The sequence below is a fragment of the Archocentrus centrarchus genome, chromosome 22 (genome assembly GCF_007364275.1).
Source record: "Archocentrus centrarchus isolate MPI-CPG fArcCen1 chromosome 22, fArcCen1, whole genome shotgun sequence".
Taxonomy (NCBI): Eukaryota; Metazoa; Chordata; class Actinopteri; order Cichliformes; family Cichlidae; genus Archocentrus; species Archocentrus centrarchus.
In genome coordinates this window covers 20,821,451-20,847,140 of record NC_044367.1, presented here as the reverse complement: position 1 = coordinate 20,847,140, position 25,690 = coordinate 20,821,451, and the positions used below count along the sequence as shown (strand labels likewise).

General features: G+C 39.9%; 2 protein-coding genes across 4 annotated transcripts; one reads left to right on the top strand and one right to left on the bottom strand.

Annotated features, from left to right (window-relative positions):
- The first annotated feature begins 1,221 nt into the window (after positions 1-1,221).
- atl1 (atlastin GTPase 1) lies at positions 1,222-16,630 on the top strand. Of its 2 annotated transcripts, none has more exons than XM_030718740.1 (14): positions 1,222-1,390; positions 2,988-3,238; positions 5,775-5,909; positions 6,391-6,495; positions 7,204-7,254; positions 8,770-8,826; positions 8,985-9,077; positions 9,248-9,386; positions 9,935-10,062; positions 10,273-10,329; positions 11,307-11,378; positions 11,466-11,897; positions 12,538-12,552; positions 14,695-16,630. In XM_030718740.1, the coding sequence occupies exons 1-14, from the start codon at positions 1,357-1,359 to the stop codon at positions 14,806-14,808; spliced, it is 1,683 nt and encodes a 560-aa protein (XP_030574600.1). In that variant the 5' UTR covers positions 1,222-1,356; the 3' UTR covers positions 14,809-16,630. The 2 variants fall into 2 exon arrangements, with proteins under 2 accessions (XP_030574600.1, XP_030574599.1); XM_030718739.1 differs by having other exon boundaries at positions 1,222-1,396.
- On the bottom strand, positions 16,401-25,156 carry sav1 (salvador family WW domain containing protein 1). Of its 2 annotated transcripts, XM_030718742.1 has the most exons (6): positions 24,879-25,156; positions 23,684-24,157; positions 19,924-20,194; positions 19,583-19,738; positions 18,321-18,535; positions 16,401-18,278 (listed from the first exon to the last, which is right to left on the bottom strand). In XM_030718742.1, the coding sequence occupies exons 1-5, from the start codon at positions 24,970-24,972 to the stop codon at positions 18,322-18,324; spliced, it is 1,209 nt and encodes a 402-aa protein (XP_030574602.1). In that variant the 5' UTR covers positions 24,973-25,156; the 3' UTR covers positions 16,401-18,278; position 18,321. The 2 variants fall into 2 exon arrangements, with proteins under 2 accessions (XP_030574602.1, XP_030574601.1); XM_030718741.1 differs by having other exon boundaries at positions 16,401-18,535.
- Between the last annotated feature and the right edge of the window lie 534 nt (positions 25,157-25,690).

The window sequence follows — 25,690 nt, the reverse complement described above, 5'->3', positions numbered from 1 at the left end:
GCGTAATTTTTACCACATTAATAATACAGCTTAAGTTTTTATTGTATTATTGTAGGTTTTACATGCCTTACAAACAAAAATATAATATAAACATGGCATAAAAAAAACAGGAGTACAAAAAAAGTGTGGACACTTGTTTCCACTGTGGTCCCAAAGGACTATCCCAAACAGCCCCCTCTACTAAAATCAATTTTTAATAGATTGAATTTCAAAAAATGACTAAATAGCACCATTAAAGTTATCTGATTATTATGTGCAGGAATTACTTCAAAATTTGAACCAGATATCTATCTTTTCCTCTTTTAAATTAATTTAAATTAATTTTAAGACAATTACTGATATTTATTCATGTGGGTGTGTGTGAGGTTTAAGTTGGAGAGTAATGTATGTACTTTTTGTTAAAAATATATCAAAACTCAGGAACATCTTTTCTTTACATGCTGTATTGTTAAACCCTTTTACCTGTGTTGGAATATGATATGGTTAAATTTGGTGTTTTTACACGTGGAATTCTTGTTTAATAACAATAATAATTATAATAATAATAATTCCCAATAATATTAGAAAATTTTGTATTCAGGTGAAAAAAAAATTTCAAAGATTGCTTCAACTTTTCTTGCATTTTAAAATGATGCAAGAAGTTTTTTCAGACTGAAAAGAGAAATTTCTTAAAGCTTTTAGAAGTACTGACAGTATGTATAGAATAAGCCCCCATTCTATTTATGCTTAATTTAATTTAAGGTATTTATTTTCTGTGCGTTTTTGTTGAATTTTGTTGTTCTTTGCTGCTTGAATTATTTAATGGGTATGGTTTGATAATAATACCTGTTTGTTTATTTAAAAGCAGTTCCATAAAGAGGTGAATGTTTTTCAAAGTAGTATTTTTAAGATGTAATACTGAATACTTCTTCATTCACTGCCATAATGGTCACCCTCTTGCAGTTTACATTTTTACAGAGACGCACATGAAGGAGGCATATCTTTCATCTTCTGTGTAATTACCGCCACCTGCCGATAGAAGTTGAAATTGCATCACAGAACTACGACAAAGAAATTCGTTTCTGGTCTCAGTTTCAAGCACATATTCGGAAATCGTATTTGCTTTTAAACAATGTAAAATAGCCCGACGGCATTCATCCGTCGACCCGTGCCTCAAGCTGCTGCTTTAGAACTGCGCCCCCTAACGAGATACGGCATCACTGCGTCGCGTTGAGGATAAAAGCTCCATCATCCTTCTGCGATACGAGCATCGTTTTGGTGGAGCCAGGGCATTCTCCCAGCCCCCCGACACACACTCATGACTATCGACTAGGGTCGCTCATTAACCCACAATCAGAGGGATATAAGGACAGTATTATGGCGAAACACCGTCCAGAAAGAGACAGCTGGGGTGAGTGTACGTACATTTAATATATCAGTGCTTGACGGCACGTAAGGATTTTTTTTTTTTAAAGAAACCCCTGCTGAGGAGGAGAGGGTGAACGCCTGTAAGATGTTTATCTTAGACTCCATGATGAAAGGCTTGGTTTCGTTTCGACTGTGTCATGACCAGTGTTTATTTATTTTGATGCAGCAATGCATGACGCCATTTATAGTGAGAAATACGCGTTTCAGTGAGTCTCCGCAGGAATATTGGTCAGTCAAGCTTAAGAAAACACAGACATATATTTCTAAGATATGTTATATATGTATTCACTGATCAACGTGCAGGAAATGTCTGTTAGTGCTCTCTGGACCTCCCAAAACGCCAGAACCCCCCTTTGATTTTATTTTGTTTATCACAGTGAGCTTTTTGTGATGGTTCTCTGACATACAGTTATGTAACGTTGCATCAGAAGATAGCCTCTGATCATCCTCAGGACTACCATCTGCACCCTGGCCATTAATGTCATCATCACTGATGATGATCGTCACTGACATCACTCTGTGTTAACTTTAAATTCAGGCCTGCAAAGGGAAGGAAGGGGCTGAATGACTGCATTGGGAGTGTGAGGGAAAGGGGTGAAATGCTGCTGTTTGTCATCAGAGAGTTTATCTGGTCTGACCCACTTTGAGCCGACTGCTTCTGACGTCTTTGGCTGTTTTAAGGGCAGCAGCAGCAGCAGCTGAACATGATCAGGTTAACCAGGCAGGCTCATGATGCCAGGCCAGGCCTGGCTGAAGAGGCCTTTGCAGGAGATGTGAAGCCACCCTGACAGTCCCCTTCAGGCCTGAGACGAAACCTTGGATGATTCCTATCTGAATTATTTACCGTTGCATTCTTGGCACCCTTCATTAATCATTTAGCACATCCTTAAAATTTTGCCTGCTACTAATTAATCTGTCACTGCTGCATTTTTGACAGTTGTATCCATGCTTTAATTTGCATTTATATCATTGAAATGAACACTGCAGCCACAGTGACTGGAAGGAGTCGTGTGTGTTCGCTTTTTTTTTCTTCTTCAGTGAACAAATGTTACAGTGTGGAGAATTTGGGAGCTCAAAAAGCCTCCAATTGTTGCAGGAAGCTCATTCTGCCTGCACATCCTACATGAGACAGCAGCAACTGGAAAGACACTGAGTCACTACATGGAAAAGTACGGAAAAAGCTTTGAATGCACATGATCTCATCTGATACAAACAGCATGGCCTGATTCAGTATAAACATTATTAACAAGCTCACAGGCCATGCTATTGATCTTGAGCTGAAGCAGGAAGGAATAATGGACTCAACATTCCTGTTTCCTCACTTAATGGACTGCAAAGAGCGCTTATCATCACTGTGAAGAAGTTCTGGCTGTTCAGTCACTCACGCAACAACATTTTAGCTGGTGTTTCATTGACTAAATACACATCAGCTGCTTTAAATCAAACATTTTGCCTTCATCTCTCTGCTAAAATGATATTTCATGTAAAAAGCTGCCTTGTCCAAGTTCATTTTTTCAGCTTTCAGCTCATTCCCTTGCTTCAGGTTTTGAATGATTTCCAACCTCTGTTTTCTTGTCCAGGGTCCCTCAGTGATAAAAATGTCTATGACTGGAGCTCAGAGGAGGAGGAGCCAGATGGACGAGCTCGGCCCATCCAGGTGCTGCTGGTCAAAGATGACCACACCTTTGAGCTGGATGAGACGGCACTGAGCTGCATCCTGCTGGCTGAGGAGGTCAGAGACCGTGAGGTGGTGGCCATCTCCGTGGCTGGGGCTTTCCGCAAGGGCAAGTCTTTCCTCATGGACTTTATGCTACGTTACATGTACAACCACGTAAGTCTCTGCAGAAACATTACTCCAGTATGCATGTTATGGGTCATACAATCTGTGTGCCTGAAGTTTCCTAATAAGGCGCCCAATATCTAATGAATGAATTTAATATTGCCAGGGTGAAAAGGTTCCCGATTTAGCTTGTGAGTCGGTGTAGTACATAAAAAAAAAACGTAAATATAACAATGTAACTGTTGAGGACTGGCTGTGTAAGGCAGGTAAAGCAGGACTTGGAGGATGAAAAGTAAACTTAAAGTCAGCTTTTATTCACAGGAAAAATATCCTCGATATTCACAGGCCTGGACTGGAGCCAGTACATTAACAAGGAAAACTAGGAACACACACACAGTGTGAGGGGAGCCAAAGATGAGGGCACAATAAGAAACAGAGGAGGACATAGATAACATATGCACACATGAGGTAATCAGGAAGATAAGACACCAGGGAGCATAGCTGAAACTAATCACTGAAGATGAGACAAAGGAAGTAAAACTAAACACAAAACACAAGAGACTATCAAAATAAAAGCAGGAAATAACTAACACAGAGACCAGAAATAAGACCCAAAACCAGAGGAAAATAAATATAAAGAAACAAACCAAGAACTGCAACTATAAGACTGCGGCAAACTGGCAAAAAAGAAAGAAAATGTTCATTATGCAGTTGCAGTCAGAAGTTTACATCCACTCATTATGGGCATGACTGTCATGGTAATTTTGGGCTTTTAATGATTTCTTTGAATTGTTCCTTTTCCGGGGTGGAATGCTTGCACAACATACATCTTTAATGACTGTAGAAAACAAGAATTGGGTGCACAAATTTGAATTTATTTTGGATTTTCTCTAATTCACACAGAGTCAAAAGTATATATACGGGTTCACTAATATTTGGTTAAATATCCCTTAGCAAGTTACAACTGGACCAGACGCTTTTGGTAGTCATCAACAAGCTGGCTGGATATTTCACCGCTCTTCTTGACAGAATTGGTAGAGTTCATTTAAATTGGCTTTTTTTTCCTGGTTTTTGAGCATTGTGCGCAAATTTTCAACAGGGTTGAGGTCGGCACTTTGGGATGGCCATTCTGGAAGCTTAATATTAGCCTGTTTTATCCATTCTAAAACCAGTTTTGATTTGTGTTTGGGGATCATTGTCCTGTCGGAACACTCAGCTGTGTCCAAGTTTTAAACATTTAGCTGCTGATTTGAGGTGAAGTTGAAGAATTTGGAGGTATTCCTCCTTCTTCATTATTCCGTCCACTTTGTGCAGTGCACCAGTACCACTGGCAGCAAAACAGCCCCAGTGGATGATGCTGCCACCACCATGCTTGACAGTTGGTACAGTGTTCTCAGGTTTGAAAGCCTCACGTTTACGCCTTCAAACATGCCTATAGTCATTGTGGCCAGATAACTCAGTCTTTGTCTCGTCTGACCATCAAACTCTTCTCCAGAAGCCATTTGACTCGTCCGTGTGGGGAGCTGCAAATTACAGTAAAGCTTGAAGGTGTTGATTTTGGAGCGGGGGCTGGTCTCTTGTTCGGCTCCCTCCATGGCGATGTATAACTCGCTGCACCGTTGACAGTGATGCTGGTGTTTTAGCAGTTTGCAGTTCATGGCAGGCCTTGGTGATTCCTGGGTGGTTCCTGAACATCTTTACCAATTTCCTCTCATCTGAGGGTAACAGTTTGGGTCTTCTTCCAGACCTTGGCAAAGTGGTGACACATCTGAATAGCTTGCACTTATGTTTGAACTGCTGATCTTAGAATCTGCAGTTATTTACAGAGACCTTCTCCAAGAGATCTTCTGAGCTTGTGTAAATCTACAGTTCTCCTTCCTAGATCTTCAGTGAGTTCACTGGACTGGTCAATCCAGTGAGTGCTGTCAGACAAATCCTTTTTATGCTGACAAAGAGAAACTACCAGTTGTAGTCAATCTTGATCACTAACGAGAATTGGACTTGTCAAGTTAAAAGACATTGTAGAACCTGTAAAAGATTTAAGTGAGTGGATGTGAATATTTGAGCCTGTATGTATACTTTTAGACCTGTGTGGATTTAGAGAAAATTCTAAATAAAATCAAACTTGTGCACCCAATTCTTGTTTTTTTTAAAGTCATTAAAGATATATGTTGTAAAATTATTCCACCCTGGAAGAAGAACAGTTCAAAGAAATTATTAAATGCCCAAAATTACCATGACATTCATGTCCATGATAAGTGGATGTAAACTTCTGATCTCAACTGTATCATATTTCATATTTCAACCTACTCATGTACAGTAATCTTGCATAAAAATACCTATACATTTGTTTTTTCTCCATATTTATATGTATTTTTGTATATATTGTTTAATTACATTTTTTGTACAAAAAAAAAAAAATATATATATATATATATATATATATATATATATATATATATATATATATATATATATATATATATATATACATACATAAATACATAAATAAATAAACTTGCACTATTTCAAAGCGATACAGATTAAACTAACCTGTTAGATTAAATTGTGATACGTTGCTGCTCAGGCATCTGAAAACTGGCTCGGCGATCCAGAGGAGCCTCTGACCGGCTTCTCCTGGAGGGGTGGTTCAGAGAGGGAGACCACTGGGATCCAGATCTGGAGTGAAGTCTTTCTGGTGGACAAACCAGACGGAAGAAAGGTGAGACTGTGTTTCACCCCACGGCTGGATAGAAATTAGGCTATTTAAGTGCAATTAAGTGTTTAATTAAATATCACACAGATTATTGTTTAACCTCTTTAGGGTGATGCCTTAATATTTCAATAAGCTTGGCAACAGGTTATCTTAAAGCTTCTCACCTTCATAGTCGTAGTTGTAGCTTTGGTTGGGTAACTGGAAGGGAGTTGTTTGTGCATTGGGACATGTTTTTTTATACCTGCATCAGCCAACTGTCTCTCTTTCTTACCTTTTACATCAAAGGTCGGCCGTTCTTTTAGGCTTCATTCATTCAATTGCTGAACATGAATGGTTGCTTTAGGCACTTTCTGTTCCCTGGAGTGCAAACATTTACCTAATCCTCCACACGCTGTATCAAAACCCACTTTCCTCACCGCAGTAGAGCCATGGCAAACATACAGGCTCCTGCAGCACAGGTGAATGTGTTCATCTGTCTCCTACACAGGTCGCTGTGCTGCTAATGGACACGCAAGGCACGTTTGACAGCCAGTCGACGCTGAGGGATTCAGCGACTGTGTTCGCCTTGAGCACCATGATAAGCTCCATGCAGGTGTGGTGACCTTCACTCATCTGACCCTGTTTTGCTTTAGAAAAAACTCTGCGTATTTATATGAATGCATGAATGTATTGGTTGTCTGTATTTTTAGTAGTACGGATGGTGAGTCAGGCAGCTATCTCAGTGATATTTTTTTGAATGGAATTGCCATGGAATTCTAAAGGGACATTAATGACCCCAGATAGCGTATCCTACTGACTTGATTTTTCCTTTAGCGCCACCACAAGATTGACTTGTGCAGTTTTGGGTGAAAAGTCTCCACAACTACTGGATGGATGTCTGTAAACCTGTTGTTGTTGTGAGTACTTTCATGTAGTAGCTGTTTTCTTTCTACTGAACTACATCTCTGCACCGCATCATCATTCAGAAGAAATGTTCAGCCTAACCCTACCCTCTTTCTCCCTTTGGCTGAGCTGTAATGTTGATTAGCTACATCCTTATTTTGGTTGGTAGAAAGAAAATAGTTCCTACTTGAAAATGCTCAAAGCAAGTTTACATGCTAACACATCAGACTATGGTATAGGTGCTACGCATTATACCTGCTAGACATCAGCATGCTAGCATGGGTGTAGATTTGCAGTCCCATGTGGTTCTTAATGCAAATAGGACTACTTACTTAATTTAATCTAGATACATATACTACATTCTTCAATTTTTCCACTTTTTAACAAAAGAATCCTCTAAATTAATGGCTTCTCTCAGGTTTACAACATCTCACAGAATGTACAAGAGGACGACCTTCAACACTTGCAGGTAAAACTGTGTTTCAGTTATAACAGAAACATTGTAACAGGCTTATGACAGGAACATACAATACTGTGCAATAGTCTTGAACAGCCCCTCAATTCTTTATATTTTGCTTCCAAGGAGCGAGGCTTTCTTCTTCTTCTTTTTTAAAATGGTGTTCAGCAATAGTTCTCCAGGCTTTCTGAAGATCCTTCAAAGTTTTTCTTTGGACATTGGCTGCTTTTTCACTCATTTTCAGTCTCGTCCTTGTACCTGACCATTTTCCAAGGAATGCTTTTTCTTTGTTAATCCACTCAGCACTGACCTATGAATCATTCAAGCACAAAAAAGACACCTTACTCAAGTGATGAACCAGTGTTGTGTCTAAAGTAACAGACAACTTAATCATCCAAATCATTGAATTGCTGTGTTCCAATCACTTCCATGGCCACAGGTGTATAAACTCAAGCACCTAGGCATGCAGACTGTTTCTACAAACATTTGTGAAATAATGGGTCGCTCTCAGGAGCTCAGTGAATCCCAGTGTGGTACTGTGATAGGATGCCACCTGTGCAGCTTCATGCAATGTGTTTCCATGGCCGAGCAACTGCATCCAAGCCTAACATCACCAAGCGCAAAAGAAAACATTAGATGCAGTGGAGTAAAACACACCACCACGGGACTCTAGAGCAGTGGAAACGTGTTCTCTGGAGTAACAAATCAAGCGTCCCCATCTGGCTGTTGACAGGAGAACGGTACTCGTCTGACTGCATTGTGCCAAGTGTAAAGTTTGGTGGAGGGGGGATTATGGTGTAGGGTGCTTTTCAGGAGTTGGGCTCAGCCGCTTAGTTCCAGTGTAAGGAACTCTTAATGCTTCACCATAAGACATTTTGGACATTTTCATGTCCCCAACTTTGTGGGAAGTTTGGGGATGGCCCGTTCTTGTTCTAACATAACTGCACACCAGTGCACAAAGCAAGGTCCATACAGACATGGATGAGCAAGTTTGGTGTGGAAGAACTTGACTGGCCCCCACAGAGTCAGGACCTCAATCCAATAGAACACCTTTGGGATGAATTAGAGCAGAGACTGTGAGCCAGGCTTTCTCGTCCAACATCAGTATCTGACCTCACAAATGCAGTTCTGGTCAAATGGTTAAAAATTCCTACAAACACACTCCTAAACCTTGTGGAAAGCCTTCCCAGAAGAGTTAAAGCTGCAAAGGGTGAGCTGACATCATATTAAACCCTACAGATTAAGAATGGGATGTCACTCAATTCATATACGTGTGAAGGCAGACAAGCAAATACTTTTGGCAATATAGTGTAACTACAGCAGATGAACAGGACCTGAAAGCCATGCTCTTAAGAAACTGGAAAAGAATCCAGCAAAGACCTGACAGCAAGTTCAGGCTGTGTTGAAGACTTTTGCACAGTTCTATAAATCTTGTTATAGACTTATTTATATATTTAAATTCAGAATTAACAGGCTCCTGCTTTAGTTCTTCAAAGTGTTTGTTAAAGTATTGTTGCTTTATTTCAGCTTTTCACTGAGTATGGCAGACTAGCAATGGAGGAGACTTTCCTCAAGCCATTCCAGGTACATGAAAGTATTTTCTAGCAATCAATAGATTAAATAGAAATGTCTTTGGTATGTCTATTAGGATATTAATTCTGTCTCAAAATCATTTGCAACTGAGTGCAGTTTACAGCACAAGATGGCATTAACAAAAGTCTTGTGGTACATTTTCTTTCTAGTCCATGATTTTCCTGGTTCGAGATTGGAGTTTTCCATATGAGTTTCCTTACGGACAGGAAGGCGGCATGAAGTTCCTTGAGAAGAGACTGAAGGTCAGTCATCACAGATGTTACTGAGGCAGATGATCACACCGCTTTCAGTCTTGATGTGATGTGGCTGACACCTCACTGTTGCTGAGACTAGCTTAACTGAATCACATCTTAAGGTAAAGGTATTCGTATTCGTATTAAATCTGGTGCATGTGGCTGTGTTTGCGGTGCAGATTTCAGAGAACCAGCACGAAGAGCTGCAGAATGTGCGGAAACACATCCACTCCTGCTTCACCAACATCTCCTGTTTCCTGATGCCTCACCCTGGCCTCAAAGTGGCCACCAACCCACATTTTGATGGGAGAATCAAAGGTACAGCTTTTATAGCTTTTCTTCATTACTCATACCATATGGACCTTTTATTGAGGAATAGTATAGTTTATGCAAGATTGTGCAAGAACTCCCCAGCTAAATTTCTTGGAACTTGGTGAGGACATGGAGCACAGGCAAAAATAACCTGCCTTGGTGGAGCAAATTCCCTTCTAATTTAAATTGTAACATCAGTCAGGTGTAAAAAAAAATCACAAAATGAGAAAAGTTTTGGTAATATAGAGTACATGGTGAACCCACAATAAGGCATTAAAATGCTTAATAGTTTATAGGTCCCCCTCTTCAATCATGACATGGAAGCTTTTGGTTCGTCCTGTGGCGTCTACAGCATCAGGGAAATGCTCAGATTGGGATAAGAAGATTGTGGAAGCCAAGTTAACAGCTTGGTCTTTTTCTTTTTTTTAATGCTCGTTGAGGCCTTGCTGGGCAGGTTTTGTGGTGTGGCACATTGTCCTGAAGAAGTCTTCTGCTGTTGGGGAGGGACTTTGCTATGTTGTACACACTCACCGTCTGTTGTCCTCTTTGACTAGAGATTGATGGTGAGTTTATAAACAACCTGAAGGTCTTGGTCCCCTGGCTCCTCAGTCCTCGTAACATCGATGTGAAGGAGATCAACGGTAGCAAAATCACGTGCAGAGGCCTGCTGGAGTATTTCAAGGTCAGAGCAAAGGACCATGGTGATGTGCACAAAGAGCCAACGCATCTAATGTTTTCTTTTGCGCTGTAAAATCAGCTTGAAGTGAAATCCCTTTGCAACAGATATAAAGTCATATTGTTAGGTGCATAAATAAAAGTTAATATTTCTGCATGTGACAGATCAAATCTATGTTATCGTTTCTCTTTATATATATATTTTTTTAATTTTCAGGCTTACATCAAAATTTACCAAGGTGAGGAGCTGCCACACCCAAAGTCAATGCTACAGGTACATTTTTAATGACTACTTTGTTAACATACAGTAGAACCTTGCATTCAAGATATAGTTGTGGTCAGAAATTGACATACACTCATCATGGGCATGAATGTCATGTAATTTTTGGACTTTTATTGATTTCTTTGAACTGTTCTTTTTCCTGGGTGGAATGATTGTACAGCATACAGCTTTAATAACTTTTTAAAACAAGAATTGGGTGCACAGGTTTGAATTTATTTTTCTTTAAATCCACACTGGGTCAAAAGTTTACATACAGACTAAAATATTCACATCCACTCACTTAAATCTTTTACAGGTTCTACAATGTCTTTTTTATATATATATATATATATATATATATATATATATATATATATATATATATATATATATATATATTTATTTATATATATACACTCACTTAAAACTTTTAATAAATGGTGCCAAAGATTCTACAATGTCTTTTAACTTGATAAGGTTGTGCATCCACTTCTTGGGTGCACAAGGATTTGGTAGCTTGCTTGCTAAGGTGCATTTGACCAAATATTAGTAAGGGTACATGTATATAAACGTAGCACAAAAAGTAAGGAAATTGGCATTTGGTCAATTATTTCTCTGTTGCAATAATGCCTCTTGGCAATAAATCTTATAATGTTGAAAGCCTGTTTAGTTCCCCTTAAATGGTGTCACATCAAGGAAAAAACATTTGTGGGTTGAGTATGTGAGTATGTGGGTTGCGCACATGAAAAATTTAACAAATCTTCTCTGCCAATGTGTTTTAAAGTTATTATCGATGTATGTTGTGTGTATGCCATTCCACCCTGGAAAAGAGCAGTGCAAAGAAATCATTAAAAACTCCAAATTAACATGACATTCATGTACATAAACCTCTGACCACGACTGTAAGCTTATTCATGTTTCTAATTTTTAGATGATGACACTATACACTATATATTCCTTACATTATATTTCCATTTGTTTCCCCTCAGGCCACAGCAGAGGCAAATAATTTAGCAGCTGTTGCAGCGGCAAAAGATCTGTACAACAAGAAAATGGAGGGGGTAGGTGCAAACAGGATTTTCTAGTGACTGAATACCTGTCCGTTAGCTGCCTAGTCTTCACTGACCCGCTCCCTTCACCTCTCACAGGTCTGTGGAGGTGATCGGCCCTTCCTCGCCCCCAGTGAGCTGCAGGCCCGACACACCGTCATCAGAGAGGAGGCTCTGCAGGTGTTTAAGGGTGTGAAGAAGATGGGAGGTGAGGAATTCAGCCGCCGCTACCTGCAGCAGCTGGAGGGAGAGATTGACGAGGTGTTCGTCCAGTACATCAAGCACAATGACTCCAAGAACATTTTCCACGCAGCCCGCACACCGGCCACGCTCTTCGTGGTCATCTTTGTCATGTACGTGGCTGCAGGTATCACAGGCTTTGTGGGTGTGGACATCATTGCCAGCTTGTGTAACATGATCCTCGGTCTGGCACTGATCACGCTGTGCACCTGGGCCTACATCCGGTACTCTGGGGAATACCGAGAACTCGGCGCCGTCATTGATCAGGTTGCCGGTGCGCTCTGGGACCAGGTAAAGAAAATGAATAACATTAATGAACCTGTAGTTAGATGGTAATGCTGGCTGCTGAGAGTTTCTACAACTTATAAAACTAAGAAAACTCATAAGTAGGAAAATAATTAATTTAGGATTGAATTTAAAGTTCTGCAGTGAGTGAAAATCACTACATACATTCAGGTTTTGAGCACTTACAAAGCAAAGTAAAATGTACTGGTATCAGATCTGGTATCTCTTGAGGTTTATGTGGTTCAGAAGGAGAACTTTAACATCCTTAGCCTTTAACAGTAGGCAAAGAAAATATATCAGAATTGATATTAGTGATCAAACCATGTTTTTTTTTTTTGTTTTTTTTTTACAGTCACACTGCAATGAAAGCGTATAAACCCAAAGTTTATTTTATTTTAAAACTAACCAGCAAAGACAAATACAATACATCCAGTATCCATCCAAATCTCTATTAGAAATTAAGATGATACAGTGAGTTTAAACCACTAGGGGGCAAAAGTCTTCTTTATCAGTGGCAGCAAATCCATCCAAGCCAGCTCCATTAGAGCAACAGTGCATTGTTATTGAACAGTCTTTGTGTATGTGTTACGTGTTCATTACATGCGCTCACATTGTATATGTTTGTTTTCTTTTAATGCCTCTGCAGGGGAGCACAAATGAGGTAAGTGGAGCAGTTCAGTTGAGAGGATTTATAAGAACATGTTTTTCAAAAACATGAAGAGGCCTTCAAAATTATTCTTAAGTAAAAATAAAAAAGCCAAACAAAACTGGATGCCATTGATACATTTCTATTTGACTATTTTTTTTTATCAAACGAGCAGCTCTGCTCAAGGTCCCTAAACTTCAGTTCCACCCACCTCATGTTACCTGAATGAAGACGCGTCTATTTACATCTTAAGGCAGATGGCCTGTGAGCACATACAGTATGTGAACTAATTTCTGAAACTATGTGATCATAACCACAGCCGTAGCAACTCTGCAAAAGGCCCCAGGGCAGATATAGATATATTTTTTATGTTATATAAAAAAATGAAATAAAATTTAGGCTTTTGTTCACAAGATAGAACCATGAATTAAACATAAAATGGAACTCCTGTAGTGTTTCCACTTTACCGCAACACTGTGAATACAAGTATTCAATGTTATGTAAAGGAGGGTCCCCTTTGATGGAAATTTTGACTGGGTCCCACCAACCTTCTGGGCCCCAGGGTGTTGCCCCAGCCTCCCCATCAGATGTTATGCTGTTGATCACAACTCACACCACATTCTGTATGTAATTTGCCCTAAATCATAAATAGAGGTCTTGTGTAACAGAAATTCTAAACATTTTTCAAGGAATATGCACCCCACGTGCATTAGAGTGCAAAGTTTACATTTTATGCTTGTATGTTTCATAATTTTTAATGACTTTATTTAACTGTTATGATAAAAATCCTGAACACAGGATTCTTCTGCTTAAGGAACCATGTCAGTTTTTTCCCCCCGAGGCTGATTAGCAGATAACATGGCCTCTGCTCGGATCTACGCTTGAAATCAGATCTGCCTCATCTGTACTACAGTATACTTTAGACTTCAGATGATTAAATGTTTCCCTTAAGGATCAAAATGTGCCCTGTTATGTTAATCTGTGAATAATACTTATTGTTAAGGAGGTCAGCACTCTGTTTATGGTAATGATGCAAACAAAGCTTTTTCCAAGCAGGCCGCTTTCGACAACATGCCGCTCTCCCTGTGTAATCTTGGTCTAAACTCCTGAAACACAACTTGGGTGCAATTCAGAAAAATTCACCCACTGGTATTCTTGGTTATTTAATCGATTTAGATAAACTGACTGGACCCCGATACACTAAACTGGATACACGATTAAGAAAATGGATAGATGGATGGAAACGATGAAGCCCAAATGTATAAATCCATAAAATTCAACTTTACAGCAAATTGTTCTTTGAAACTTGAATAAAAAAACTAACAGATTTGCACACAACAGATGCTCTGTAAGCTGTAAGTGTTTGTTTTCATAATTTGTGGCATTCCAGGAGAATACATACTCAGATATTGCTGAAAAAAAAAAGATACATTTACAGTCTGTTACAAAATTTAAAGCTTAAATTTAAATGTAAACAGTGGACAAGACCCAAGATTACTTTCACACTTTTACAGTTAACCTTCTGTGCACGCTACTATACAGCTATACAACAGTGTTCAGGGAACTGGCTTTCTTTTTCCACTTTTTGTTGTCAGAATAAACAGATACAACATTTATGAAGCACTTGATATTGCACTTCAAATAAATTATGAATAATAAGAAAACAGATAAAAGTAACCACTTGTGCCTGCTGCGCATCTTTCAACAATGCAGAAACATAGAGAGTGAATAAAGTGAATAAGTTATATAAAACTAATTTATTTTCTGGCCTACAAAAGCATGAAAGGAATCAAGGAAAAAAAAAAATCATTATCAGTGATGAAAAACATCTGCTGTGTATGACTACATTAAAAAAAAAAACCGAAACAGGACTCTTCAGTTTGTTTCTAACAGCATTCTCAAAATACTCCAGATGTAGTTATACACTTGATAGAGCTTGATCATTATACAAAACATGTATGAACAACTTTAGCTTTACTAGCTTCTATTGATAATATATAAGTATATGCATGTATGATGGTTAACTGAGTGAATGTACTTTATTGGTGTGATTTTATGTTTGTGTAATTTGTAACTCAGGTGTCTCCTGAAAAAAGAAATATTGACGTCTGCAAGATAACTTCATGCAAACTAATCAGCTCCATGTTCACTCTATAGGCTCTCTACAAGCTGTATAATGTAGCAGCCAATCACAGGCACCTGTACCACCATGCGTTCCCTGGGCCTCAGGTAGAAGAGGTGCCTGAAGAGCAGGACAAGAAGAGGGACTGATTAGTTAAAAGACAAACAGACTTCCTCATGATGGACAGAGGGAGGAAGTTGAGGAGGAGGAAAGCAGAAGAATGCCCTCACCCATAAGGCACTCTTTAATTCTGGTACTTGCTTCTGCAGCCTGCCAGTGCATTCACTTCTTTAACCCTTATAACGGACTGTTTAATGTTCATGCATATGTTGAGAGCATCTCCTCAGTGGGTCACTGCTTTCAAGCATTGGATGCAATGTGTCTCGCACCCTTAGTTCGTGAAGCAAACACACCTGTACAGATACCATGGGCACTCCTGCTGGAGGAGAATTCACATATCCAACCTCCAGTCAGCTGTTTATTTCCCATCAGGCATTTTCTTTTTTTTTTTTTTTCTTTTTTTTTTTACATTATTTGTTATTGATGATGATTTTTAAGGTATATCCAAATCTGTGAAATCCCCATTTGTGACAATTGTTCTGTTCTTTGAAGTTTAGTGCTGTTTATAAGGAACAATATCTATGACCTGCAATGTTTGAAAGACAAAATATGTACTGTATATTAAATAATGACACATTACAAGCATCATCAGCATGGTAAGTGGTTAATGTCTGTCATCTTTAAGCTCTAAAAGCAGGTATACTTTATTTAAAAAAAACAAACAAAAAAAAAATAGATGAATGGTTGTGACTAAACTGGTATTGTGCCATAACATGTAAAAATGATTTCTCACCTGCTGCAGCCTGGCTACATGCAGACACTCCATGGCACATGAATTTGTTGTATACGGTATGTTTTGTTGTAGGGGTTGGTGTTACTTTTGACATATCAGGGAGTAGCTGTGTGCTACAGCACTGGTGGGAGAGACAAAAGTTTACACAACATAGCCGACATCATCTCACTTTATAGTCCGCTTGCAGTTTTGTAATTACGAATCGTCCCAGTGATCCTCTATATGTGCGTTTGGCCTTTGAGGTCAGAGGAAAGAGCAGGTTTTGGTTTCCATTGTGATGTAGAGGCGGCTGCCAAAGCCATTGTTGTGCTTCTCACTGAATGTTCGAGCAAATCCGAGGAATGTAGCTATTCTGTGGCCACCGGGGAATCAAAGCTAGATGCTATTAGGCGTGGCGACAGGCCTGCTTTGGAAACGGAGCCTCATTCCACATCTCTTTCATCATCTTCACACACTTAAACTGAATCATCTGTGCAAAACTGCTGCATGGTGAAAGAGGCTTTTTGTGTTTCCAGGACAGCTTGCATTTTTAAACTAAAGGCTTGTATTGGTGACAACTCTTTTTTTGGTGTTTGAATACTTCGGCTTAGTAGACTGTTACTGTATATTTGTACAGCTGTGGTCATTGTTTTAACTCCTTCAGTCATTGTGCTGTAAAATGTTTGCATCACATACAAAGCTGCAGCAAAACTTTTTTTTTTTTTGCCCATTTAGATCTGCTCACCAACCATACAGGAACACTGTCATGCATATTTAGCAAGTTTATAGTGAGGTTTGACCTCAAAGCTTGAAAATTTAAAGGCACTGCAACAGAGTGGCTTCTTGAGTCTTCCACAATGTATAATCAACATCAGCGAGGCCTTCACACAAAGAACCATCCCAGACCAGTTTAAGATTCGTGAGGTTTTGAAATCCCATTTTATTTCATGTTTGTGTTTTGGGTGTTGTGTCCATTGATAAGTCAGAGGAGCAGTATTTGTTTACATGTTGGAATATTTTGTCTGTGAGAAAAAGAACAAGGGGGGATAAAAAAAAAAGAAAAAAAAAGTGCTTTTCCTGGATTTATTTCATTCCTAAAGCATCACCTCTGGACATGGTGGGAGTACTGAAAGCTCAAAGGAATCAACATTTTTGTGAGCTCCTTCAAATAGACTCTGCTTAGTTTCAGCACATGCATTGCAAAAATTTCAGTTGCAAAGAAAGACCTAATAAAGGTGGACCAATTTAATGAAATCTAGACTCGAGTTTTCTTATAGTGAGACATGTTTTAAATACATAATGAATGATAAGCTGGTGGCTCTTAAGCAGCTGCCATTATAAAACACTCCGTGGGAAGACATGCAGGCAGCAGAAGGCAACAACTGTACATCCATAAGTGTATTTTCCTTCACTGCAGACTTTATTGTTTATGTCCTGTATTTGCAATTCACAAATTAGGTATGAACAAACTTGACATTGTTCTGAGAAGATGTGATAAGACGCCGTCTCACAAAGAGAAGCACAGTTTTCTGTACAAACCTATTCCACTGCACCCATTTAGGACATTCAAAAATGTTTTAGGTTCCTCTGATACACAGGTCTCATTAAACACATTTAAACTATAATAGTTTTCATTTTATATTTTTGAAAAAGGTGTCTTTCTTCACCTTAGTGAAAAATGACTTGTCTCCAGTAGACAAAAACAAGTAAGAAAACATTTCTGAGTATCTTAAGAGGAGATAAAGATAAAGCTGATTAGTGATCAGTAGAATATGTTCTCAAGAACCAGCACTTCCATTATATCAGTGAAGCAAGGTGTCAGGCCATAAACATAAAGCATGAAAAATGAAACAAAGAGAAAGTGAACTGCACTTGTTTGGCAAAACGAATGTCTCTCCTGAAAGGTTTAAAAGGTTCCAGTAGCTTATTTGCGTTTCATTAAATGCACAAAAACATGAATATTCCTAACAATAATGCCAAGAGCCGAGAGATGCTCAAACCACCGCATCAAATGTGATGCTTCATCCATCAAAGGTCTTTAAATAAAGACGTGTTTCATATCAAAAATTAAATATCTGTTAAGGTTTTGGTGGATTGTCTTAAAGTATGTGATTTCTTTAAAAAAAAAAAAGAAAAAAGGAACAATGCACACTTTCTGTGTGTGGTTTTCAGTTTATGAGTGTAACAGAGCAAAGGAAAGAAGTCATGAAGTCAAATTAGAAAAAGCTGCCTGTCGCTCTCTCCCACAGGAAAACATGACGGAGTAGCTGGCATTTACATGATATGAGCAGACGTTGTAAAACTGCCGCACTTTGTTTTTATTAAAAGGCACAATGTCAGGAAGTTTTTGCAACAAATATCCAGAGTAGCTTTTTCACACTCTGTGCTTCTCGGTCTTTAAAACAGGGATTCAAACAGAAATTTAGTTCCCAGGTCAGTGGCTATAAATGGCACCACAAGCAGTTTCCCAAGATGCAGCACATTATTTCTTCATTCTAGCGTTTTTATTTATTTTTTTTTCAGTCATTCATAAACTGAGTGTCACATGGGTGGGTACAAGGCCCCCACCTCGGCGAATATGTGTCTTGACCTCCCGGCTGATATATTTGGATCAAGCAAAGGCACAGATGTGTTTGGTAAAGAGGCAATTAAGAGTCAATCATGATTTCAAAGGAAACTCTGACCGCTCCCAAACTGAGGAAACCTCAGAGAGGTGTGGCATCGAGACGTCCCTACTGCGCACACACACACACACACACACATGCATGCACGCGCACACACACACACACACACACACACACACACACACACACACACACACACACACACCTCACATGTTTCCTTTGAAGTTCTTGTTGGACTGCTGGGCGTACCACTGCTGCCGATGTTTGCGTGCCTCCACCTCAGACAGCAGCGCCTGCCGGTACGCCTCGTAGGACTTGACGATGTGTTCGAGCTCCTTCATGAAGAGCAGCTTCAGCATGCCCTGGTATGTGTCCAGATCTGCCAACTGGAAGAGCTCCCACTTCAAGATGTGGTCGTACCTGACGCAAAGGAGAGGAGAGTGATTGCATCTTTAAAGTTACATCGTGGGCTGGTTTAAAGATCTACGGTACCAATGAATACAGAAAAGGATGCATACCAGGAGCACAAAACACTTGATTATATGGTAGCAATACTCATGAAAAATTCAAATAATAGTCATTTCTTTGGGAGAAAAATACTTTTATTTGGAAAGATTTTTTGTCAGGGCTTCTATATTCAATATGCACAAACTCTGAAATAAACACTGATTTGGAATATTGAATGTTGCAGGCAGAAATCCAAGGAAATGTCAAAAGTCTGATAGTCCCAACTCTGGCTGGTTGTGCAGATTTCCACAAATAAAAATATATGTTTTATGGAGGTATAAAATATAAATATATAATATAATAGATATTTGCATACCTGAGGATAATTACTGTACTTTTCCATTTTAGTGAGTTATAAGATAATTTTACCATTCGATTCAACACTTTTGGTAAGAGCTGAGTTGCCTGTTTGATTACTATCAAAGTACCTGATCAAAAAATTTTTTTCCAGGAATAAAAAACAAACAAACCATACATTAACAACAAATAGAGGGAATGCACTGAAAAAAGGTCAGGGGTTTAGTTGCCAGGTCTAACAATCCTGACAACACTAAATGTGTACATTAAGAAGTAAATTAAAATATGTATGCTCTGATTCCTACGGAAGCTCATTTCCACCACTGACTCTTTTTTTTGTGCCAGTTTCATGTTATTATCCTAAAATTTTTTACTTACCAACTCAAACTTTTGACCAAGTGGAAATTTTGATTTATTAAGTTGTAATTTTGAGATACTAACCTGAAAAAGTTAAGTTGTGGATGGCAATTTTTTTTTTTTAGTGGCAGAAAGAAGCATCCATAGATCCTCCTGAAATTCCTCAGATTTTTTTGTCCACCCAAGTGCCTCTTTCTACCATTAACTTACCCTGATGTGTTGCTAAATTCACCTCTTACTGACTGACTTGACTTCAGGTCAACTGTCCAAAACACTAGACTAATAATAAGACTGAATCAGACTTACTTTAGTGGTGCGCGAGCGTACACCTGCAGCCAGTCTGGGATCTCGGCTGTGTGGTATGGGTTAGCTGGCACGAGGACTGGTTGGTTCCTCTCTGCAGGACGTGGCTGATAGGTCACAGGAGGTGGTATTGGAGGAGGCTGATCATAGCGGGGCACACTAGAATAGAAAGAAAAAATATCTATATTGTGGTGAGATAACTTTTCTACCAAGTAAAGAAATAATAGCATTAAGTTTGTTGCTTAAAGGTCTAAAAGAAGAACACCGCACCCACAAAAAACAAACGAACAAAAAAAAAAAAAAAACCCACCTTTATCAAATGCAACAACTTTCACTTTTCTCACCTTGGAGCACATGGATGACGATACTGTGCCCTCTTGTTTATGTGATCCACATAATAGACCCCAAACTCAGCGGACTCCACCTTCTCCCAGCCTGGAGGGAGCCCCTCCCTCTCCAGAGGGTGGCTCCAGTGTGTAGTGTTAGTGTTGTGGTCAATGTAGTACTTCCTGCCACGGATGGTCCAGTCAACAGTCCAACCGGCCGGAAGAGGGAGGTCCTCTCCCGTCAGACTGGACAGGTTCCCCAGAGACTTGGCCTGTATTCGACCTATGCCTGAGGAGAACAAACATTTCTTTTTTAGAAACCCTGAGGGAGAGAGAGCGATGTCTGACCAACCATACTGAGGAGCAGCTGCCGGCTAACAGCACCCCTGGGAAAGAAGAAATATTTGGAGAAATTTCTTAAAAACTGCCTGTGTGGGAAAGTGTCATTTAAAGCAGAGGAATGTACAGCATTTAAAAGGTTACTGTGATGTGGCAAATGAACTTACAGCAGGATAAGATAGGAATGCAGTGAATCACGACCTAAAGTATGACTGAAGCAGCTTTAAGTAATGCTGAGATTGTCCGACTGTCAGAGCAGTGACAGAGGGGCATCTTATTCTGACTGACACTATGTGATGAATGGTAGGAAATGGGAGTGTTGATACTTTTGGACAGGAAGGCAAAAAGCTCTGCATGGCCAGGCATACACACAGGGCCTTTCACTGGGAGAGAACAAACGGCTGTAATAGCCAGCAGCAGAGAGGGTTCATGCAGCGGGTCCTGGAGAATAACATCAGCAAGGAATGTCAAGTCGACAGCTGTGTGGATGTGGATGAGTGAGAAGTATCATGACTCAAAACAAATGAGCCTGCAGGAACCAAGAATTCAAAACACCGGAGAATGCTCAAGGATCTCAGCGAAATGGCAGCTACAATCTGATAAATTCTACAACAGAGTGACAGCAACAGAGCTCGAGCTCTTTGCCAGCTGCTGAATGAAGGGAAGGAATGCGAGTGCTCCACAGAAATGTACTCCTCCTCCTCCTCCTCCAAATCATCATCATCATCAACATCATCTCAGCCCTTTCTGTCAGAAAAAAAATATTCACAGAAGGCTTAAAGCTCAATACATCACAGGAATTTCTCTGGTTACAGTGAGGAATAATAAATCTTACATCCATGCCTCGTGAGCTGTTGAATGAGCTGAATAAAACAAAGATTAATAACATCAAATTACGGAAAACACCACCACAAAAAATAAAATAAAATGGAAAGAGAGGAAAACTAGGATAGTTATTAAAAACACACACACAAAAAAAAACTAGAAGGGCATTCAGTAGAGGGCACACCCCGCCCCCTCCAAATTTTCTATACTACGCTACTAAAATTTAATGCTCACTTACGCTCATTTCCAACTCGGTCTTTTTATACCTGAACTCTACTAGAGTAGCTCTGGATGAGTTCAAAATAAGCCTGATTTATCTTATATTAAACCTTGACAAAGCCCCATCAGTTCATCCACTGTCTATTTAAGCCACCTTTCTTCTGACTGGCTGCTCCTTGCAAACAGGGGGTTTGAACAGCAGGAGGGTGGGGCTTCTGTGCTCACAGCCGGAGCACATAACATGAACATCCCTGACTACAGGACAGTATAGAGCCAAAAATAGGAGGGGAAAAAAAAAAAAAAAACTTTCAGAAACTGAGCCTTCAGGGCAGTCTGAAGGCTGAGCTTTTGGCTCAGAGGGTGTAAAAGTCAATGATTTCATAATCTGAAACTTTGGCCATGTACAGCACTAGCAGCCACCACTGTAACAGTAAGCAGAAGGTACTTTCGGTTGCGCTTTTATTTCCCAAGGGGTTGCCACAGCAGATCTGCAGGTCTTATTTGGCACAGATTTTACTCCAGGTGTCCATCTGATGCAACCCTCCAATTTATCTGGGCTTTGGACTAGTACAAAGTACACTAGCTTGTGTCCCTCTGAGGCAGGGTTTGTGTCTCCTCCTGGAATCAAACATGCGCAATGTGTAATTTATGGTACTGCAACTCTCCTGTGCAGTCCTCCAAAATCCCAACTGCATGTTACTCGACACGGATGACGCTGCCCGTGGATGTTGATGTCCGTCGGTCGAATCCTGACTGACTGACAAGGTGGTCAGAACAGGGAAGAGTGACAGCGGAGTTCGCCAGGAATGGGAGAAATGCGAATAACACATCAAAGATCAAAAATACAGCATGAAAAGTATAGACAGTTGCTGCAGTGGACACTTTTCATTGTTTTTAACACTCAGTTTTACTTCAGTTCTTTGTATGTTATAACTTCGCTCTTTGCTGCCACTGGCTGATGGACCAACAACAGCACAAGCAGAGCTGCTGTACCGCATACTTTGGACACTGCCTCCATCAACGACAGACGATCTTTGCAGGTAGATGGGGCCAGCTTAAGGCAAATGTGTGACCCACTACACCACGGAGCCACATCAGTGCATTCTGTTTTGAAGTCAAAATTTTCAAGTTCCCAGCAATACGCAGAACACTGACCAGGCTCTACCCATAAATGTGCTGCAGCTGTGTTTTTTTAAGTTAAGCTAGTGATGCATGAATAGCTCTACCTTGAGAAGGAGCAAAACAAACCTTGTTTTTCCTCACTTTTCTGACTTTACTACTGGAACACACTCCGCTCGAGAGTGATGTCAAGGCAAACAGAACGCAGCATAAATGGAATAAACATAAGGAGAAGCCTTATATGTCCCATTTGAGACCATAATGACAACTAATAAATAACCAGGAATATTTTCAAACAACTTTGAGTTTGATGATTTTCTTGTAAACACTACAGTACAAAAATAGGCTAGTTATCAAAAAGAAAAAAAAAATCTGCCAATGTTCAATGGGTGACTGCTCTCAAACCTCGCTGATTAAACCTCACAGTGTGTGAAATGAAAGTATAAAGAGAACAGCGCATACATACAAGGATGAGTCATGCTAGCAAGCAGTTTGAGGCTGAGACATTTGACTGGGGGCAGTGTACAAATTACTAGTTTGCTGGCAGAAAATGTCAGCAAACACAAGAGGTGAAAAATGCTGAGCCTCTAATGCTTGTTTAACTTTACCCCAAACAAGACTCCATGATATGCAATAGGCAGGCCTGACATAATACTAAAACGTATACACGACGTTGACCAGTCAGCCACAAAGTAAAAGGCTCTTTATCGTTTAAGGAGGGCAAGAAGCATTCCTGTGACACCCCCCACCCCCACAAAACACACACACACACAGACACACATATATCTCAATCTAATTACACACTTACATCATAGTAATGTTTACAACACAGAGGAGTAAAATAAAGACTGAAATGAAATTGCTCTTTTCAATTTGACAACTAGTGGCCTGCATTCCTTTCAGAGTGGCCTCTGTGTGGTTGGACACCCATCCATAATACTCAAAAACAATAATAAGTACAGCCACTTACACTGTTACATCGCTCCATACCTCCAAAGTTGCAAATATTTTCTCCAAGAAAAAGAAAAATGAAAATTCTGAAAAGTTGTAGATTTGCTGGTGTGACTGCACTCATATTCAAACTGAACTACATCATTTTTAAACCCAAGAAGTCGTAAAAGGATCCATTTTAGTCCCTCAAAGAGAAACTGTTTGTCATATACTTACTGAAAATATGTGTGTTTCTTATTTCTATCACTACCCCCCATTTAATCCCTTAACAAACTATCTAAATGAATAGTGTAAAAAGGGAGGAGCAAAAATGTTTCACATTTACCTGAAGGGGGTCTGTTTGGAGCTGGGGGAGTGTGTTGTCGGGGATGTCTTTGGAAATTGTGCTCATTGTGCTCATAGTATCTATAGTCTTCAGGAAAGCGGTCTGCGACTCTCCTGGGCTGGCGCTGCTGGTTGTCATAATAAGGTTCAGAGGGGTAATAATACCGGGCAGCGTCTCCATTCTCAGACATGGGGCTCACGTCTGTAAGGAAGGACTGTGACGAGCCTCCATACTCGTGCGAAATGTCTCCCAGGCTGCGAGGCAGGTACGGAGGTGCAGATGAGCGGTGGCTCTCTGTGCGGGCCACCTCATGTGGAGGCCTCTGCACATGGGTACGGAGGACACTCTTGTTACGGGACACCCCTGGTTCCCGACTGGGTGCCAAAGGGTAGGAAGAAGGCCCCATTTCTGGCAGAGGGACCTCTGTGCGTCTGGGTATAGTGGGTCCATGACGGATGAAGGAGGGCATAAGATCTGCAACCAGGTCAGAAGAGCAAATGTTAACAATACTCAACACAATATATGGCAGTTACTCATGCTTGATGGCTTGTATTAGCTGCACTTGAAAAAAACTACAATAATCAATTTTAAAAATATAAAAACCAGATTAACTCACTGATTAGTGCCATTATTTTTCCATATGGAGAACTTCTACTTTTGATACTTGAATCATAATGCTTACTTACTTTAAAAGAAAACTTTTACAAGAGAAGGTTCTTCAGTAATGTCCACATTTCTACAAAATACTGCTACTTTTCACTCCATTGATCGTTCATAGTACTTCTACAGGTACTCCAATACTAATAGGTAACAGCAGCTATCACTGTAATTGTAAGTCAGTACAGACACACACACAAAAAACTTTTAAGTAAACTAATTGACTAGTACAACATGCCTTTAGCTGAGGAGTTTAAAGATGTAGGCACTATCTTACAACTTTAAGCACTGCAGCTGACGTTCATGTAGCATTTAGCTACAATGAACTACCATCGTAGCAGTGTGTTTGGTTAGACTTTACATCATCAAACTGTTGTTTAGAGTCGTGAGAGTTTTAATAATATGGCTAAAGCGTTCCACACAGTCGCTTTAGAGAGCTTGTTAATGTTAGCTGACTACGGTTTAACAGAGTTTAACTACGAGCTCACTGATGCTACTCGGAGCTAGCTCGGAGCAGCTAACTACTTGTTGCGCTTACTTCTCAGGAGCGGCGACGTTTCCTTCTTCACATACTTCCCGTGTACCTCGGCTGGTTTGGACGCTTCGTTCTTGCTTTTCTTTCGTGAAAGCATAACTCAAGGCTCGGAAAACATCAACAGCACGGTGAGGTAAAGTCATGGCACAATCCTTCGACTCTGCAACCATACCGGCCAGTTAGCAAAGCGCGGAAAGTCAACATTTTTTTTTTCCAGCTTTGGATTAGCTAGCCGCAGTTAGCCAGCTAACTGGAGCCACTGGGAGCGTCTGAGTTGCTGCGGCGGGTCCAGTCCCACCACCGCCGCTGGGAAAGGTTACTGTGAAGTCCGCCCATCTGAAAGAGGAGGAGAGAGAAGCACAAACCTCCGCGGGGCCCTTCACTAAGATAAACACAGTATGAGCAGTTCTGTGTGTACATATGATAAGCGGAAGAAAATGGATGGATGGATCTGGTAATGAACTGATATGAAAGAAAAGTTGTTAGACTTAACTAAAACTAGGTGTGAATAAAGTTATTTAAAACAAAAATTTGGTCAGAAGTTTTCATAAACTCATCCTGGGTTTAATTATTTTTTTTCTTGTTCTTTTTCCAGGATGGAATGACTGTACAGCATACATCTTTAATGGCTTTAAAAAAAAAAAAAGAATTGGATGCACAATTCTTGCACCAAACATAATCTATTCATTTTATTTATACTTGTGTCACAGATATTATTCTGCCTTAACTTAAGCATGTACTCTGTAGTAACTGCAAAGTAATTACAATGACAAGGTCCTTCCTTTCAAGACAGAACAATCATAATGGCACAACCT

Coding starts and splice junctions, on each gene's coding strand:
- sav1 (XM_030718741.1), bottom strand. CDS start 24,972: ATGCTTTCACGAAAGAAAAGCAAGAACGAAGCGTCCAAACCAGCCGAG. Junction 24,158..24,878: donor AACGTCGCCGCTCCTGAGAA/GTAAGCGCAACA, acceptor ACCTGGTTGCAG/ATCTTATGCCCTCCTTCATC. Junction 20,195..23,683: donor TCCAAACAGACCCCCTTCAG/GTAAATGTGAAA, acceptor TGTTCTCCTCAG/GCATAGGTCGAATACAGGCC.
- atl1 (XM_030718739.1), top strand. CDS start 1,357: ATGGCGAAACACCGTCCAGAAAGAGACAGCTGGGGTGAGT. Junction 1,397..2,987: donor AAGAGACAGCTGGGGTGAGT/GTACGTACATTT, acceptor TTTCTTGTCCAG/GGTCCCTCAGTGATAAAAAT. Junction 10,330..11,306: donor ACCCAAAGTCAATGCTACAG/GTACATTTTTAA, acceptor GTTTCCCCTCAG/GCCACAGCAGAGGCAAATAA.